The sequence below is a fragment of the Rhinatrema bivittatum genome, chromosome 7, assembly GCF_901001135.1.
Source record: "Rhinatrema bivittatum chromosome 7, aRhiBiv1.1, whole genome shotgun sequence".
In the NCBI taxonomy this organism is placed as follows: domain Eukaryota; kingdom Metazoa; phylum Chordata; class Amphibia; order Gymnophiona; family Rhinatrematidae; genus Rhinatrema; species Rhinatrema bivittatum.
Window position 1 is genome coordinate 47,329,770 of NC_042621.1, and position 16,461 is coordinate 47,346,230.

General features: G+C 51.4%; 1 protein-coding gene across 1 annotated transcript in view; it reads left to right on the plus strand.

The window, feature by feature from the left end:
* Window positions 1–4,359: 4,359 nt before the first annotated feature.
* Window positions 4,360–16,461, plus strand: part of DBNDD1 (dysbindin domain containing 1) — a 42,329-nt gene continuing 30,227 nt past the window's right edge. The window contains exons 1-3 of the mRNA XM_029610665.1: window positions 4,360–4,602; window positions 7,219–7,441; window positions 14,088–14,228. Coding sequence (XP_029466525.1) covers window positions 4,360–4,602; window positions 7,219–7,441; window positions 14,088–14,228 — 607 coding nt within the window. The remainder of the gene's footprint in view (window positions 4,603–7,218; window positions 7,442–14,087; window positions 14,229–16,461) is intronic.

The following is a 16,461-nucleotide window of genomic DNA, read 5'->3' on the forward strand; positions in this document are numbered from 1 at the left end:
AGGAGGTCCAGACAACTGATCCGTAAAGATAGACTTTTATTGCCAGCAAGATGCAGCTAAGACAAAGGCTCAGTACAACTGCATGCCCCTCCCCTCCAGGAGCAGACTCTTATGCACTTTACAGTTCTTATCTTTTACACATGCGTTGTAAACACTGCTGAGCAAGCATATTCCGGCTGAAGGGGCTACTGACCCCCTCCCTAGACACCCTGGAACTTTCATGAAACTTCTCCCATGATCTGCAGGAGAGGCTGCTGGGACTTGCAGTTCTGGAAAGGAATTCGCGAGTCTGCAGTAATACAGCCCATCACATAATACATCCATTGTTCTAATCTAGGTTACAGCAGTGAAAGCTTATCAGAGAATAAGAACAGCGAAGCCAAAAAAAATGAAAATGTGCAATGTGCTGACAGAGAGTTTCTCAATGTCCTAATTACAGCTGTATTGCAGACTGTAAGTAAACCCGTCATGAAGCAGGGAATTCTGGTACATGAAGTCCTTTGTCAGGTTGAAGCGTTCAGACCCCTTCAACAATACAGAGGATGAAGAAGTACTGGCTATTGTCATTGATTGTCAGTCCTTTTTTTTAGTTAACTGTGAGAGGTACGACAATTTTTTCCTCCATTACACTCACGTCAATTTTTTTGTTAAGTGTTTTCTGTGTATAAATACCTTCTAGAACAAGTAAATTAAAGCAGGCTTATTTTTTTCAGCAAAGCGAGCTTGTTCTTTCATAACTTCCTGGCAACACTGACACACACCACACACACACCTTAGCTGCCTGGAGGTCAGAAACCATGACCCAGAGACATCAAAAGTGACCCTTTATGCCTGGCAATAACTAAAGAATTCTGCCCGCCACAGCAAATGAGGTTCCTCAGGTTTATGGGTCAACAGTATCTTTGGGGATGGGGTGAGAAGGTGCAAGTTTCAACTGCTGTCACACAGTGTACACTAAAAGCAATCTGAATGAGGGAGGTCATAAGCAGACGTTGTACATGTGTATATCCAGCCTACAGAGGCCTTCCTGCCTTTCAGCTCACCTTCTCCCCCCACCGTGTGCGCATTAATATCAGAATCTCTCTGAGAAAACCTGTGACTGGCACAAAATCACACATATCAGTGATTCAGCAGTGGGACTGCAAGGGAAAATAGGAAAATTATTCTGGAGGATGGAGTTAGAAGGCAGAGGCATGGAGACACACAGAAACAGAAAGGTGAGAACAGTGAGAGAGAGGAGGGTGTGAGAAGCAGGGAAAGAGATGAGAGACAGCTGGGCAGTGAAAAAGACACAGAGCAGGACAATTCACCCCTTAGCCTACAGGGATCCCATGTGACCAGGTCAAAACAGCACCAGAATCCAGGAAAGATTGAAATAAGCAGAGGGGACCCTTAGATGGGAGTGGAGAGTTAATGCCTGCAGTATGACATCAGGAATGGGCAGGCGAGATGCTCCTGCTGTCCTTATCTCTTGGTCATTTTGCTATAAGAGGGGTGAGCACTGCAGGAACACCTCTGCTGCGTGCTTGCATAAGAGGTTGTGATGATGGTTGAGGGTAAAGGCAGTTTAATATTCGTTTGCTAGGAGATTGTGTGTGAGTTACTAAAAGAAACAGTAGTGTGAAATAACAAGCTTAGTCTCTGCTGTTCCATTCTATGTCCGTGTAGGAGAAAAAAAGATATACAGGCAGCCTGAAAAAGACAGAAAGGATGAAAGGGAAAGGGAGAGAGGAAATAACAGCAGTTTTCTCTGCATCTGTACTGGATTCCTGCTAAGGAGCTTTTTGACCTCTAGTAGAAATGACCTTTCCCTGTACGTACCCGGATCAGTCCAGTCAGTGGGTTGAGCCTCCTGTCCAGCAGAGGGAGACAGAGAAAAACTGAAAAGGTATCCTATATCAGGACAGTGCTCACCCTTCGTCCCTTCAGTATTTCTGTCTCCCAGCAGAGGCAGGCAGTTGAACCTAGGGTTCCCTAGCTTTCTCTGTTTTCCACACTGTGGTGCTGTCTTTCTTTCTCCTTCTGATTGTTTCCAGGATCAAGCAAGTATTGATTAATTTCTATATGTAAAAAAAAAAGAATTTTAAGAAAATCAAATTTCTTGTCTATGTGAGACAGCTCTGTCTCACAGCTCTTACAGGGTCCCAGGGGAGATTTTTCCCTTGAGTACTCAGCCTAGGACCTCTCTTCCCGGTGACCACTTGCCTGGCTTAAAGGGGTGATACTTGTGGTCCACTCACTCCCCCTTTTTGCGCCTGCCTCAGGTCTTTTAGCAGAGAGGCTCCCATTCCTCTGCTCGTTTCTTTGAAAAAAAAAAAAAAGACCATCGGAGGCACAGCTTACCCACGATTTCATTGCAGGCTCCAGCAAGGTAAGCAGCTGGGGAAGTGATTACTGGTGGTCCAGTCCCTATCTTCACCCATGTGTGTCTAAGCACTGTGTAAAAAAAAAAAAAATAAATAAATAAATAAATTTTCTTTTTTGGTCAGCTGCAATCCAGGACCCCTGCCCACCTGAATCACCGCGTTTTTGGCCGATTTCGTGTTTTGTGAGCTGTTTTTCCCCCCACCATGCCGCGGCCATCCTGGTGTATAGCATGTGAAGAATCGGCTGTGCGGCTTTCTAGGACTGGGATTTGCTCGAGGTGCCTTCCAGGTGGGGTGGGCAGCTCTTTTTCAGGGTCTGCAGCAACAGCCAAGCCTCGTGGGGCTCAAAAACGTCAGGCTCCGCAGGAGCTCAGACCTGGTTCTTTCTCCCTCAGTGCAGGGATGGCAGCCATCTTAAGCACATGTCTTAAGCACATGTCATGCAGCTCAGGCAAGGGGAGGGGGAGCTTCCTCCAACATTGTATCCAGTCCCTGCAACTCCTGATGAGAATGCAGCTCAGGATCAGGTTTTGGTTTTTTTTACAGGAGGACCCTGCTTTTTCAGATCAGGATGTTGATTCTGATTCCTTTTCTTTAGATTTTGTCTTCCTTTGCATAAAGCCTTTTTGGCTTCCAGGTCTCTGCAAGGTGGTGCCTTGCCAGTCAGACCTAAGCAGGGACTGCCCCCCCCCCCCAAGGTAGCCAAGCATGCCGATGTTCCCGCGTCTCTAAGGGTCGCGAAGTTAAAAGGCGCGGTGATTTCAGGAGGGTCTGCCACTCCAGACATGCCAGGCAGTGTGGCTGCAGGTGCAGGATCCTCTCCTCCCCCTCCCACTAGGGGGGGGGGGGGGCATGGATGAGGAGCAAGGGAAACAGGCTTCTTTGGAGGGTGATGACCCTCAGGTGGTAAGTCTGTTCCAGAGGGAGGAGTTGGAACCCCTCATTCCTGCAGTCCTGGCGGGAGCTCGGGGTTCGATCTCCACAGTCTGTAGCAGTCTTGTGCAGCAGGCAAGCCTCAGGTGGGTTCAACAATTACTCACCACCCAGGACCTCCCGTCTGCAGAGGCGGTACAGGTAGAAAGGCTGGAAGGCACGATTGCGTATGGGGTGTAAGCCAGAGCTATGGTCTCAGTGGTGTCAGCCAGGCGATTGGGCTGCAGACTCCTCTTCTACATTGCAGTTGGGCACTCTACCCTTCAAGGGTAAGTTAGATTTTGGCGAAGACCTGACCAGCTTATTGAATCCTTGGGTGACAACAAGGTTCATAAGCTACCGGAGGACTGCCCCAAGCAGTCCAGATCCTTTGTTTCCGTCACGCTCTCGTTTCCGGGGGCAGCGCAGGTACAACAAGCTGCATGGAGCTTTTCAACGAAACACCTCCACTAGGTCTCTAGCTTGGTCTCACTCCTTTCGGGGGAGACGGCCCTTTCGAGACGGTACCTATCAAGGCACCGCCGCAAAGTCCTCACACTGAGATACATTCCTCTGTTCCAGACATAGATGGTCGGCTGCCCCTATTTCTTGAGGAATGAGCCAAAATTACTTCGGATCGGTGGGCCCTAGAAGTCATCGAAAGAGGCTACACATTAGAGTTTGCTCGGGATCTCCCAGACCTCTACTTGATCTCTCCCTGTGGAACTCGAAAGCGCTCAGTGGTGTGCCAGACTCTCGACAGGCTTCAAGCACTCGGTGCCATAATCCCAGTCCCCCTCCAGGAACAGGGATCCGGCCAGTATTCCATCTACTTCATCGTCCCCAAAAAGGACGGCTACTTTCGACTGATCCTGGACCTCAAGAGAGTCAACAAGGCCCTCAAGGTTCCCTATTTTCGGATGGAGACCCTGAGGGCGGTCATAGCGACGGGTCGTACCTTCACATCCCGGTCCGCCAGGAACACCAGAGATTTCTTCGTCTCAACATCCTGGGATGACATTTTCAGTTTCAAGCACTCCGATCCGGTCTCCCCACCACGCCACGCACATTTACCAAGATCATGGTGGTAGTGGCGGCCTTCCTCCGGTGGGTGGGTGTCCTAGTCCACCCGTACCTGGACGACTGGCTCATTTGGGCAAAGTCGGAGGACCTGTGCGTGATAGCGGTCAACCGGGTCTTGTCAGTTGTCACCTCCCTCGGGTGGATAGTCAATTTCTCAAAGAGCAACCTCAAGCCCTCTCAGGTCCTTGAATTCTTTGGAGCACGCTTTGACACTCGTGTGGGCAAAGTTCTGTTACCTGAGGTCCGTGCACTCAAGCTCATTGGTCAAGTCCAACATCTATTATCTCTCACGGTCCCCACGGCCTGGGATTATCTCCAGGTTCTGGGCAATATGGCTTCAACTATAGATTTGGTTCCCTGGGCCTTTGTGCATATGCGTCCTTTGCAGAAAGCTTTACTATCCCACTGGAAGCCGGTCTCGGAGGAGTTTCAGACACCCTTACCACTTTCCGACCACTTACCACCATCGACAGCATGCAGTGGTGGCTCTCTCTCGCCCACCTGTTGAAGGGGATGCCCTTGCAGACACCTCAGTAGATTGTTGTGACAACGGATGCCAGCCTCTCCGGCTGGGGAGCGGTGTGTCAGAATCAGTCTACCCAGGGACGATGGACTCCAATCCAGTCTCAGTGGCACATCAATCGTCTGGAGACCCAAGCGGTCCGTCTGGCTCTCAAGACTTTTCTGCCCTTGATCCATTGCAAAGCTGTGCAAGTCCTCTCCGACAATTCCACCACGGTAGCTTACATCAATCACCAGGGGGGCACCAGGAGTCGTCCGGTTGCCCTGGAAGCCAGCAAGCTGCTAGCCTGGGCGAAGCGCCATCTGGAACGGCTAGCAGCCTCCCACATTGCGGGGAAGGAGAACACTCAAGCCAACTTCCTGAGTTGTCAGCATCTAGACCCCAGAGAGTGGGAGTGGTCCGGAGAGGCGATGGATTTGATCGTGCACAAGTGGGGGGTCCCTCACTTAGACCTGATGACTACTCTGAGCAATGCAAAGGCCCCGAGATTCTTCAGCCACAGAAGGGAGCAATGCTCATGAGTGTATGCACTGGTCCTACCTTGGCCTCACGATGTCCTCCTTTATGTGTTCCCACCTTGGCCTCTGGTGGGAAAGGTACTCAGAAGAATAGAACTCCACAGGGGGCCGGTCGTCCTCATGGCGCCGGAGTGGCTTCTGAGACCGTGGTTCGCAGATCTGGTGAACTTTGCTACGGACAGTCCTCTCCGCCTCGGCCATCTGCCAAACCTGCTCCGACAGGGTCCAATATTTTTCGATCAGGCAGATTGCTTTTGTCTAGCAGCCTGGCTTTTGAGCGGTGGCGATTAAGGAAGAAGGGTTATAAGGAGGAGGTTATTTCCACTCTGTTGCGGACCCGTAAGACTTCTACCTCTCTGGCTTATATTCAGGTATGGAGAGTGTTTGAGACTATGTGCGCTGAGGGTTCGGAGTTCTGGCGCGTAAGGCTTCGGTGTCCCAGGTTCTCTCCTTCCTGCAGAATAGGCTCTCCAAAGGTTTATCTTTCAATTCCTTGCGGGTACAGGTTTTGGTGCTCAGTTACCTCCTTGGGCGGGTCGATGGTTACGCGTTGGTGACCCATCCGGATGTCATTCGGTTCCTCAGGGGGGCTATTCACTTGAACCCGCCTGCCTGGGCCACTTATCATGGAGCCTTAACTTGGTTCTCCGCGTTCTTTGCGAGACGCCCTTCGAACCCCTTCTTTCTGGTCTGTATTTCCTCAGCCAGGAGATTGTCCGAGCTCCAAGCCCTGTCTTGCAGGGAGCCTTTCCTTCGCTTTTCTGATTCAGGTGTTTCCCTCCAAACAGTCCCATCCTCCCTGCCAAAGGTTGTGTCCTCCTTTCATCTAAATCAGTCAGTAGAGCTCTCTGCTTTTTCTCAAGAGGACATTGCGAACACGCCTGGTGCGGATCTACGGCGCCTTGATGTGAAGAGGGTCCTACTGCAATATTTGCAGGTGACGAATGATTTTCGAGTCTCTGATCATCTCTTTGTCTTATGGAGTGGGCCAAGTAAGGGGAATAAGGCTTCTAAAGCAATTGCTCGCTGGCTAAAAGAGGCGATTGAGTCGGCATATATTTGTTGGGGCCGGTCGGTTCCAGAGGGCTTAAAGGCTCACTCTTTACGTTCTCAGGCTACCTCTTGGGTGGAGAGTCGGTCAGTCTCGCCGCAAGAAATCTGCAGAGCAGCTACTTGGAAATCCCTACATACTTTTGCGCGTCATTATCGCCTCGATGTTCAGGCGCCAGTCTTTGGCTCTTTCGGCAGACAGGCACTTTGAGCGGGACTGTCTTGGTCCCACCCTGTTTAGGGAAGCTTTGGTACATCCCACTGTCTGGACTGATCCGGGTACGTACAGGGAAAGGAAAATTGGTTCTTACCTGCTAATTTTCGTTCCTGTAGTACCACAGATCAGTCCAGACTCCCGCCCTGAATACATCCACATTGCTACGTCCACTCAGAGTTTTTCTTTCACAGGTTCCTTTTGGGATTCTCTACTTCCTATTTGAGCTTTAAGACACTGGAAGTTCATCCGAATTGTAAGGCACCGGAGGTATCTGCTATATATATATATTGATAGCTGTGTAAGAGCATTTTTCATACATGTTTGAATTTCTTATTTCATTTTGATAGTTACAGTTTACTTGCTTGATCTTATCCTGGTTCTCTATGCTATTTTGGCTGCTTTGATATCGATTATACTGAAGGGATGCAGGGTGAGCACTGTCTTGATATAGGATACCTTTTCAGTTTTTCTCTGTCACCCTCTGCTGGACAGGAGGCTCAACCCACTGTCTGGACTGATTTGTGGTACTACAGGAACGAAAATTAGCAGGTAAGAACCAATTTTCCTTTATGTGATAGAAGAATCTTGTTTTCTGGCCTGAAATTGTCAGAGATTTTGATTACAGAAGTCATTAGAAGAGGACAAAGTCCTCCATGTTCTGCAGTTCCTGTAGATGTGGCAGTGGAGGAAGCCAGTCCTGTGTCTCCAGCAGAGGAAGAGCTTGGAATCCCCATCCCCAGCTCAGGATTGCTTCAGGTCGCCGAGAGACGCCGTGAGTAAAGAGGCTCCAGGTTCTGGGATAGGTTACGAGCTCTGGGGTCTTTCCTTTGCATTAGGTTACTGGATCCTCTGTTGTAGGAAGACTGCTGACCCACAAGTGTCAGGGACCTTTCCCCATCCTGTTCTGAATGTGGTCGGTACCTTCTCCTCCCCCTGCACTGTGAATGGGAGCTGCACCCTCTCCTCCCCCGCTACAGTCCCGAAAGTGCATGAGCTGTTTCTCGGATACAGGTCAGAAACAGCAGAAGCTGCCTGTCCCAGCACCCTAACAAAGAAAGCTTTTGAGGATTTGAGAACAATCCAGCACGCAGCTTCTTGCATGCATAAAGGAGGCCAAATTCTCATCTTCCAAGAGCCTCTCTTCCTTCCATCTTTGAGAAGGAGCTGCATATGCTAGGACTAAGCTGCGCACAGTACTTACTGAAAGCCTCACACCTTCAGACATGTGACCTACTGGCAGAGCCCAAGCGTGAAGCTGTGATAGAAAAAGTGAAATTCTGCAAGTAAGCTGCTGCTGGAGTTCTGCATCCCAAAGTCAGTCACTGCTTAAACAACCTCTGTTTTAAGAATAGGTTCCCTGTACGTACCAGGATCAGTCCAGACGGTGGGTTATGTCCCCCATCCAGCAGATGGAGTCAGACAAGGCTTTGAAGGGTGCTGACATAAGTACCTGTGCACCCTCTGCAGGAGCCCAGTATATCTCTGACTCCAGCAGATAGGAGTAGGGGAACCTGGTGCTTCCCCTCCATGAAGGATTTTCCTTTCTTTAGTGGTTTTATGCTCAGGTTGGATCAAGTTTGTTTAAAAAAAAAAAAAAAAAGGGAGGAGCGAGGAAAGTTTTCCTCCTCCGGGGCTTGCAGGCAGGGCTGTTTCAGTCTCTCCCCTTCTCCCCTACTCTCTTCTCCTCTGCCTCTGGGTAAGTGGTTGTTTTTCTATGAATTTCTCCTTTTCAGCTTGGAAGCTGCCTTTGGTTGGGAAAGCTGGTGGTGCCAGCCTCTTCCCCCTCGTTGCCGCAAGTTGCCCCGCGGCCCCAAGAAGTTTCATTCCCCGGGGCCGCCATAGCAGAGAGGGGACATTCCTCTGCTGCTGATCCGAGGGCACTCGGGGGAGCGCAGGGCTTCTTCCCCGCTTCCCGCGGCGGTTCTTTCTTCTCCGTTGGCCCCCCCTCGGCTCGCCCCTCCCCCGCCTGTCAGCATGCCGCGGCCGTCCCGCTGCTCAGCCTGTAGCAAGCCGGGGTCGAGGATCGCGAGGGAGGGAATCTGTTCCAGGTGCCTCCCTGGTGGGGAGGACACCTCTGGGCCGCTGGACCTCCTTCCTCCCCGCGTCTCAGCGTGATCCGAGCATCGTGGGCCGGCCCCTTCGCTGTTGTCGGTGGGAACGGTGGCCATTTTGAATTCTTCCAAGCATTTTCAGCAGCCATTAGGGGAAGAAGAAGAGGATCCCAGCGACTTCCCTCCACCGATCCTCACTCCTATTGTTGCCTCAGGGGCCCCAGATATCTCACCCATCGCCCCCCCCCCCCCGGTCCCCCACCTTTTTCTCTGGAGTTCATTGTGCTTATGCACAATGCTTATCTGCAGCGCCTGGAGGTTCCCAGGGCGCCCATTCCGGACCCACCTCCCGCCAAGAAACCCCAGTTAGCGGAGGCTCCACAGGGGACCCAGGACTCAGCCGGGGGGGGGGGGCCAGGGCCCTCCCAAAGGGGCTTCCAGGGTCCACTTTGCACCCCTCTCGCTCGGAGGGGTGGGCTCCTTCCCGGATCCGGGGGGGGGACCCCCCCATCTCATCCGGACGATCCAATCTCGGAGGCACAGCTAGAGTGCGATGACCCGCGGGTCCTCCGCATCTTTAGGAGGGAAGAGCTTGAGGACCTTATTCCGCAGATCCTTCAGGAGTTGGACCTCGACCCTCCACCCGACCCGCCAGGCCCCCCGGCTCCAGTTGTCGCCTCGTCCACCAGGAAGGGAGATCCGGTCTTAGCCGGCTTGCGCCCTCTGTCCCGGGCTTTTCCCACCCATACCACCTTTCTGCAGTTATTAGCCAGGGAGTGGGATACTCCCAAGACATCCCTTAAGGTCGGACAGGCCATGGAAAAACTTTATCCTCTCCAGAAGGATTTCTTGGAGTTGATTAAGGTCCCGAAGGTGGTGTCGGCGGAGACCAAGAGGATGACTATATCGGTGACGGGCGGCACAGCTCTGCGGGATACCCAGGATAGAAAGCTGGAGGTCTACCTCAAGCGGGTCTTTGAGGTCTCTGCCTTGGGGATTTGCGCTGCCATCTGTAGCTCCCTGGCGCAGAGGGCGAGTCTCCGCTGGGTCCAACAGCTTCTCACCTCGCAGACCTTACCACCCGAGGAAGCGCGTCAGGCGGACTGGCTAGAGTCCGCCATAGCTTACGGGCGGACGCTTTGTATGATTTGTTCCGGGTCCTGGCAAGATCTATGGTCTCAGTGGTGTCCGCACGGCGCCTCCTATGGCTTCGCAACTGGTCGGCGGATACCTCCTCCAAGTCCAGTCTAGGGTCTCTTCCTTTCAAGGGCAAGTTCCTCTTTGGTGAAGATCTAGACCAGATCATCAAGTCCCTGGGGGAGAATTCGGTCCACCGGCTGCCAGAGGACGCCAGCAAAACTTCAGGTCTTTTACTCCCTCTAGATCTCAGTCCCGGGCACAGCGTCGCTACCGCGGCTACAAAGAGCAGGGGCCCCGGACACTGTCTTCCAGATCCCAGTCCTGGCCCCGTTCCTTTCGCGGTCGCAGGCCCGCTCAGGAGGGGACGAGTCAGGGGGCCTTGTCCAAGCCCGCTCAATGATGCTGAGCCACCCACTCCTCGACTCCGCGGATCGGAGGACGGATATCTTGCTTTTACGAGGAGTGGGCCCGCATCACCTAGGACCAGTGGGTCCTGGACATCTTAAAGAACGGCTATGCTTTGGAGTTTGCCCACTGCCCAAGGGACAGGTTTCTCTTCTCGCCTTGCGGCTCGAGCCTCAAGAGACTGGCGGTACAACAGATCTTGGACAGACTTCTGAGCCTCGGGGCCATCGCTTCCGTCCCCTTCGGAGAGGTGGGCTCGGGCCATTATTCAATTTACTTCGTCGTGCCCAAAAAGGATGGCTCCTTTCGCTCAATCCTGGATCTCAAGGAAGTCAACAAGTCCTTAAGGGTCCTCTGTTTCCGCATGGAGACCCTGCGTTCCGTGATTGCGGCAGTACATCAAGGGGAATTCCTTGCCTCTCTCGATCTGACAGAGGCCTATCTCCACATCCCCATTTTCAAGGCCCATCAGAGATTTCTTCGCTTCAAGATTCTGAATCAGCACTTTCAGTTCCAGGCCCTCCCCTTCGGGCTGGCGACCGCCTCATGGACGTTCACAAAGATCATGGTGGTAGTGGCGGCCACTCTGAGACGGGAGAGGATCCTAGTCCACCCCTACCTGGATGACTGGCTCATTCAAGCGAAGTCTTTCTCCCAGGGACAGTTGGCGGTTTCCAGGGTCGTCCATCTTCTCCGGTCCCTTGGCTGGGTGGTGAACTTTGCCAAGAGCTCCCTCACCCCCTCGCAGCACTTGGATTTCTTGGGAGCACACTTCGATACGCTTCAGGGCAAGGTCTTCCTACGCCCGGACAAGGCCCAGTCCCTCCGGGAGCAGATACAGCGTTTTTCTGTGTTACTAGATCCCACGTCCTGGGACTGTCTGCAGCTATTGGGTTCCATGGCCTCCACGATCGATCTTGTCCCATGGGCTTTTGCGCACCTCCGCCCCTTGCATGTGGCCCTGCTTTCTCGCTGGAAACTAGTCTCTCAAGATTACCAGCTGGTGCTTCCTTTCCCCCAGTCTGCCAAGGACAGCCTGGGCTGGTGGTTGGACCCGCGTCATCTGGCCCAAGGCATTTCTCTCGAGATACCAGATTGGGTGGTGGTCACCACCGATGCCAGTCTATCCGGCTGGGGGGCAGTATGCCACCGGAGCTCAGCACAGGGGCAGTGGACGAAGGAGCAAGCAACCTGGCCGATCAATCGCCTAGAAACAAGGGCGGTGCGTCTGGCTCTCATGCATTTCTTACCCTTGGTGCGGAATCGAGCGGTGAGGATTCTATCAGACAACGCGACCACGTGGCGTATATCAATCGCCAAAGAGGCACAAAGAGCCGGCACGTGTCACTCGAAACGGCCCGCCTAATGTCGTGAGCGGAGAAGCACGTAGCGCGCCTGGCAGCGTCGCACATTGCAGGTGTAGACAACATTCAGGCCAACTACCTGAGTCGTCAGCAACTGGACCCCGGAGAGTGGTCTCTCTCCGACGAAGCCATGCATCTTCTTCGACATCGCTGGGGGGCGCCCCGCCTGGACCTCATGGCGACGTCTCTCAACACCAAAGCAGCTCGGTTCTTCAGCCGCCAGCGAGAGCGCGGGGCAGAAGGAGTAGACGCTCTAGTGCTCCCCTGGCCGGACCACGTTCTACTCTATGTTTTCCCCCCCTGGCATCTTGTGGGCAAGGTCATTCGGAGAATAGAGCTTCATCGGGGTCCCGTCATTCTGGTGGCTCCCGAGTGGCCACGGCGCCCTTGGTTTGCAGATCTGCTCCATCTGGCAGTGGAAGGTCCGATCCGGTTGGGTCATCTTCCGCGATTGCTCCATCAGGGGCCAGTATTTTTCGACAAGGCAGAACGCTTCTATCTTGCGGCCTGGCTTTTGAACGGCGCCGTCTCCAGCGCAAAGGATACCCTGATGCCGTAGTCTCGACTCTCCTCAAGGCCCGGAAATCTTCGACTTCGGCCTCCTACGTGAGGGTCTGGAAGGTTTATGAGGCTTGGTGTACAGCGCATGATACCCATACCTCGAGGGCCTCGGTTCCTCAGATTCTGGCGTTCCTATAAGACGGTTTGGATAAAGGACTCTCCAACAATTCTTTAAGAGTACAGATCGCTGCCCTGGGTTCGCTCCTTGAGTACGCAAACCATTCCTCTCTCTTGGGGCAGCCGGATATCGCCCGTTTCTTCAAAGGGGCGAAACATCTACGGCCCCCGGTTAGGGATCCGTTCCCTTCTTGGAGTCTTAACTTGGTACTCAAGTCTCTGGTGGGCCCTCCTTTCGAGCATCAACGCAACGCCACCATTAAAGATATCACGCTCAAGACTGTTTTCCTGGTGGCAATAAGTTCCGCACGCCGCATCTCGGAACTCCAAGCGCTCTCCTGCAGGGAACCCTATCTCCAGTTCATGGATTCAGGTGTTTCACTACGCACAGTGCCCTCCTTTCTACCCAAAGTCGCCTCGACTTTTCACCTGAATCAGACGGTTGAACTCCCGTCCTTCCCAGCGAGGGAACCGGGTCACCTTCGTTCTCTGGATGTCAAGTGTGCTCTCATTCGCTACTTGGAGGTCACTAACGACTTTCGAGTCTCGGACCACTTGTTTGTGTTGTGGTCGGGGCCGAGGAAGGGTTCCCAGGCCTCGAAGACGACGATTGCGAGATGGCTTAAGAAAGCCATAGTCACAGCATACATAGGTACGGGTCAGACTCCTCCGCTGGGTGACAAAGCACACTCTCTCCGTTCACAGGCTGCATCCTGGGCCGAAGTACAGTCTGTCTCCTCCCAAGAGATCTGCCAGGCGGCGACTTGGAAGTCTCTTCATACCTTTGCATGACATTACCAATTGGATCTACCGTCGTCGACCTCTGGATATTTTGGCGACCAGGTCATTCGAGCAGGGCTTTCAAGGGCCCACCCGGTGTAGGGAAGCTTTGGTACATCCCACCGTCTGGACTGATCCTGGTATGTACAGGGAAAAGAAAATTATTCCTTACCTGCTAATTTTCATTCCTGTAGTACCAAGGATCAGTCCAGACGCCCACCTCTTAATCATGGGGTTTATGGGGTTCTTTCTTCTCTGCTCAATCTATTCTCTGCACTCTGAATTTTTTCTCTAGTTACGCTCTCCTTTTTTGAGCCTGTTCAACTCATGAGTCTGTTACTTAGTTCGTTCTGCAAGTTACAGTTCTGGCACCAGTTGCCCTAGTTGTGATATTCTTGTATGATTGTAACACTTGATCCATCCTTGGTAAGTGGTTGTTTTGGCTTTGATATTCTCTATACTGAGCTCCTGCAGAGGGTGCACAGGTACTTATGTCAGCACCCTTCGAAGCCTTGTCTGACTCCATCTGCTGGACAGGGGACATAACCCACCGTCTGGACTGATCCTTGGTACTACAGGAACGAAAATTTATTTATTTATTTATTTATTTATTTATTTATTTTTAATTTTTATATACCGGAATTCCTGTATGCAATACAAATCAGTCCGGTTTACAAGTAACGAAAAGGTTGCCCTGGTCTGGTAGATTAGACTGGGGTTTTTTACATAGAACATAGAATGACAACAATCAACTATTGAACATTATTACAAGGAACAGTGAAAGTAACAATAGTATTTAACATTAAAATTAGCAGGTAAGGAATAATTTTCTTTTCCAAAGGACCCACACGTTTCAACTTCCGTTCATGTGAACGTGGCACTGCCGAAGGCCTCAAGCCTGTGTGTAACTTTAGTCAAACCATTAATTAAATGCTGCAGTATTACTGATGATAATCCCTTGCTAATTCTGCTCTCACTTCCCCTCCCTCTTTGGTGCCAGAGCCCCTCAGTAGCGTGTCTTCCCTAGAAGTGCACTTCGATCTGCTGGACCTGACAGAACTCACAGACATGTCGGACCAGGAGCTCGCTGAAGTCTTCGCTGACTCCGACGATGAAAACGCGCAGATGGAACCCTTGGGAGGTGAGGCAGAAGCCAGGGCCTAATTCCCTCCTCTCAGTGGCAGGCAAACACACACATGCTAGGGGTACCAGTTGGCTCCCTGCCAGTTGCATAAGCTGAATGAGTCCTGGTCTACAGGTCCATAGATGTTAACAGGAGAAAACCAGGACTGCTTCAACTTGTGCAGAGAAACTGGAATCAGTGGGCGACTCAAATACAGCATTTCTATTACTGAGAGACTGTGTGAATCTAGTCCAGCACAGATATGGGATGTGGTCAGTGGTTCAAGCACAGCCACAGTACCTCTCAGTGACTCAGATAGATTTATCGGCATGACAGTTTTACTTACATGTGTTGCCAACAACACTGTCCCAAGCAGTGCAGCATCCAGCCCCCTGCCATTCTGTCTCAGGCACTGAAAATTCCTCCCCTGCAAGGCTGTCCCAGGCCAATAAGAGATTCAGGAGAAGCACTTCAGATGCATAACAGCCTCTGAACATACTATAGCAAGGCAGCAACTGGGGCAGAATGCTCAGAGGGTCAGAAACCTGTCTGATCCCATGCCTGCAATGCCTCATTATATGCAGCAACTGGAACAGAAGGCGCAGAGTGAGAGAGCTGGCTTGCTCCGGTGCATTAGACACTCATTATGTCTGCTCTCTCTGCCATCCATCTCTCTGTAATCGATAGCAGCTGACAGTGGTGTCTAGGAAACAGGGCCTGCTGCAATGCCACCATTTACCCTATGCAAGTGCAGGACTGGGTGCTGGCATGTCCGTGGCAATGTGGGGGTGCTGGCAAGTTAGTTTAAGGATAAGGTGATACCTTTTTATTGGATTAATTTAATACATTTCTTGAGTAGCTTTCTGGAGCAAACACTCCCTTCATTGGGAGGGATGACGGGAGCTAATATTCCCAAGGAAATGATTATTAACCCCTGAAAGCTAGTCAAATAACAATTTTATTTGTAATTGGCGGTTTATAAAAACTTTGAAGAAATAAACAAGAAAAGATCTCACCTTGGTTTTTTTTCCTTTCCATAAAAGGTGGAAATGACTTTATTCAGTCCCTGTAGGTCTTTACTGTGAATCTCTAATTAGAGCACATAAAGCCACTTTGAGTGTATCACAGTTTTAACTAAATTGCATCCTCCCTATCAATGACAAGGTCAGATTCCTCCACCTATCGAGCAGGTTTTCATTGTCATTTCTTGCAGGAAGAACATTCAGCAGGGTTTTGGGAAGTTATTTTCAGGAGAGGGTGGGAGTAGTAGTGGAAGGGCTGGGATGCAAGTTTAGGAAGGTTGAGGTAGGATTGGGGTACTGTGATAGTTCCAGGCACCAAGAATGATGGGGATAAGAGTGAAGGTGCTGGGATTAGTTATAGGAAAGGATGGGGCACTGATGTATTAATTTCAGGTGGGGGTTGGAGTAGGGGTGTTGAGATGCTTCTTCAGGGGGTGAGGTGCTGGGATATTAATTTCAGGATGTGGGAATGAGGAGTAGGACTAGGGTACTGGAATGTTAGTCTCAGAAGGTGGTGTGGAGGTGAGGTGCTGATGAGATAAGTGTGGGGTGCTTGGATACTTGTTTTAGAGTGTGGGATTAAGTTAGGGGTTCATGATCTGTATCCTCTTCCATAGCCAGCAGAAGCCATCATATAGAAACAAAAAGAATTCACATGACTGTATCTGTTCCCTCAGGTTACCCTTAATCCATCCTCTCCTCTCTCTCTCCATCCTCTCTGTAGTATATATACTCTTACTGTACCTTGGAAGATGTACCAGAAGAGGACCTGCAAGCCCCACACTGACACAGTGCTCCCCATCCTCCTGGCCCTGAATGTTCCATCCCGCACTCTCAGTCCCACTGCTTCTGCCATTTCTGTTGGAACTGGAGGAAAGCAGCTCCTTCCCTAGACCTGATTTTGCTCTCACGGCCTTTGCTCTTCTTCACATACAGGCATTAAATGAATTGATATCATGGATATAGGGTAGGAGAGGGCACAAATATGGAACATCAAAACTGCCTTAGGACCAGCCTGTCCCAGAATTTGATATCTGAGAGCTGTTTCCATTTGGTCTCGGTTCAGTTACAGCATAGCTTCTTTAACTTTTCTACAAGCTGCCTTGTTGTTGGTTTGCTTGGATGCAAAGGATCCCAGAGGCATCTTCCCTTGACCCATAGCAGTTAATCCCTAGGCTCTGTGGCAGTTTTACTGTCAGTTGGAGGGGCTGGCAGATCTGACTGGAGCG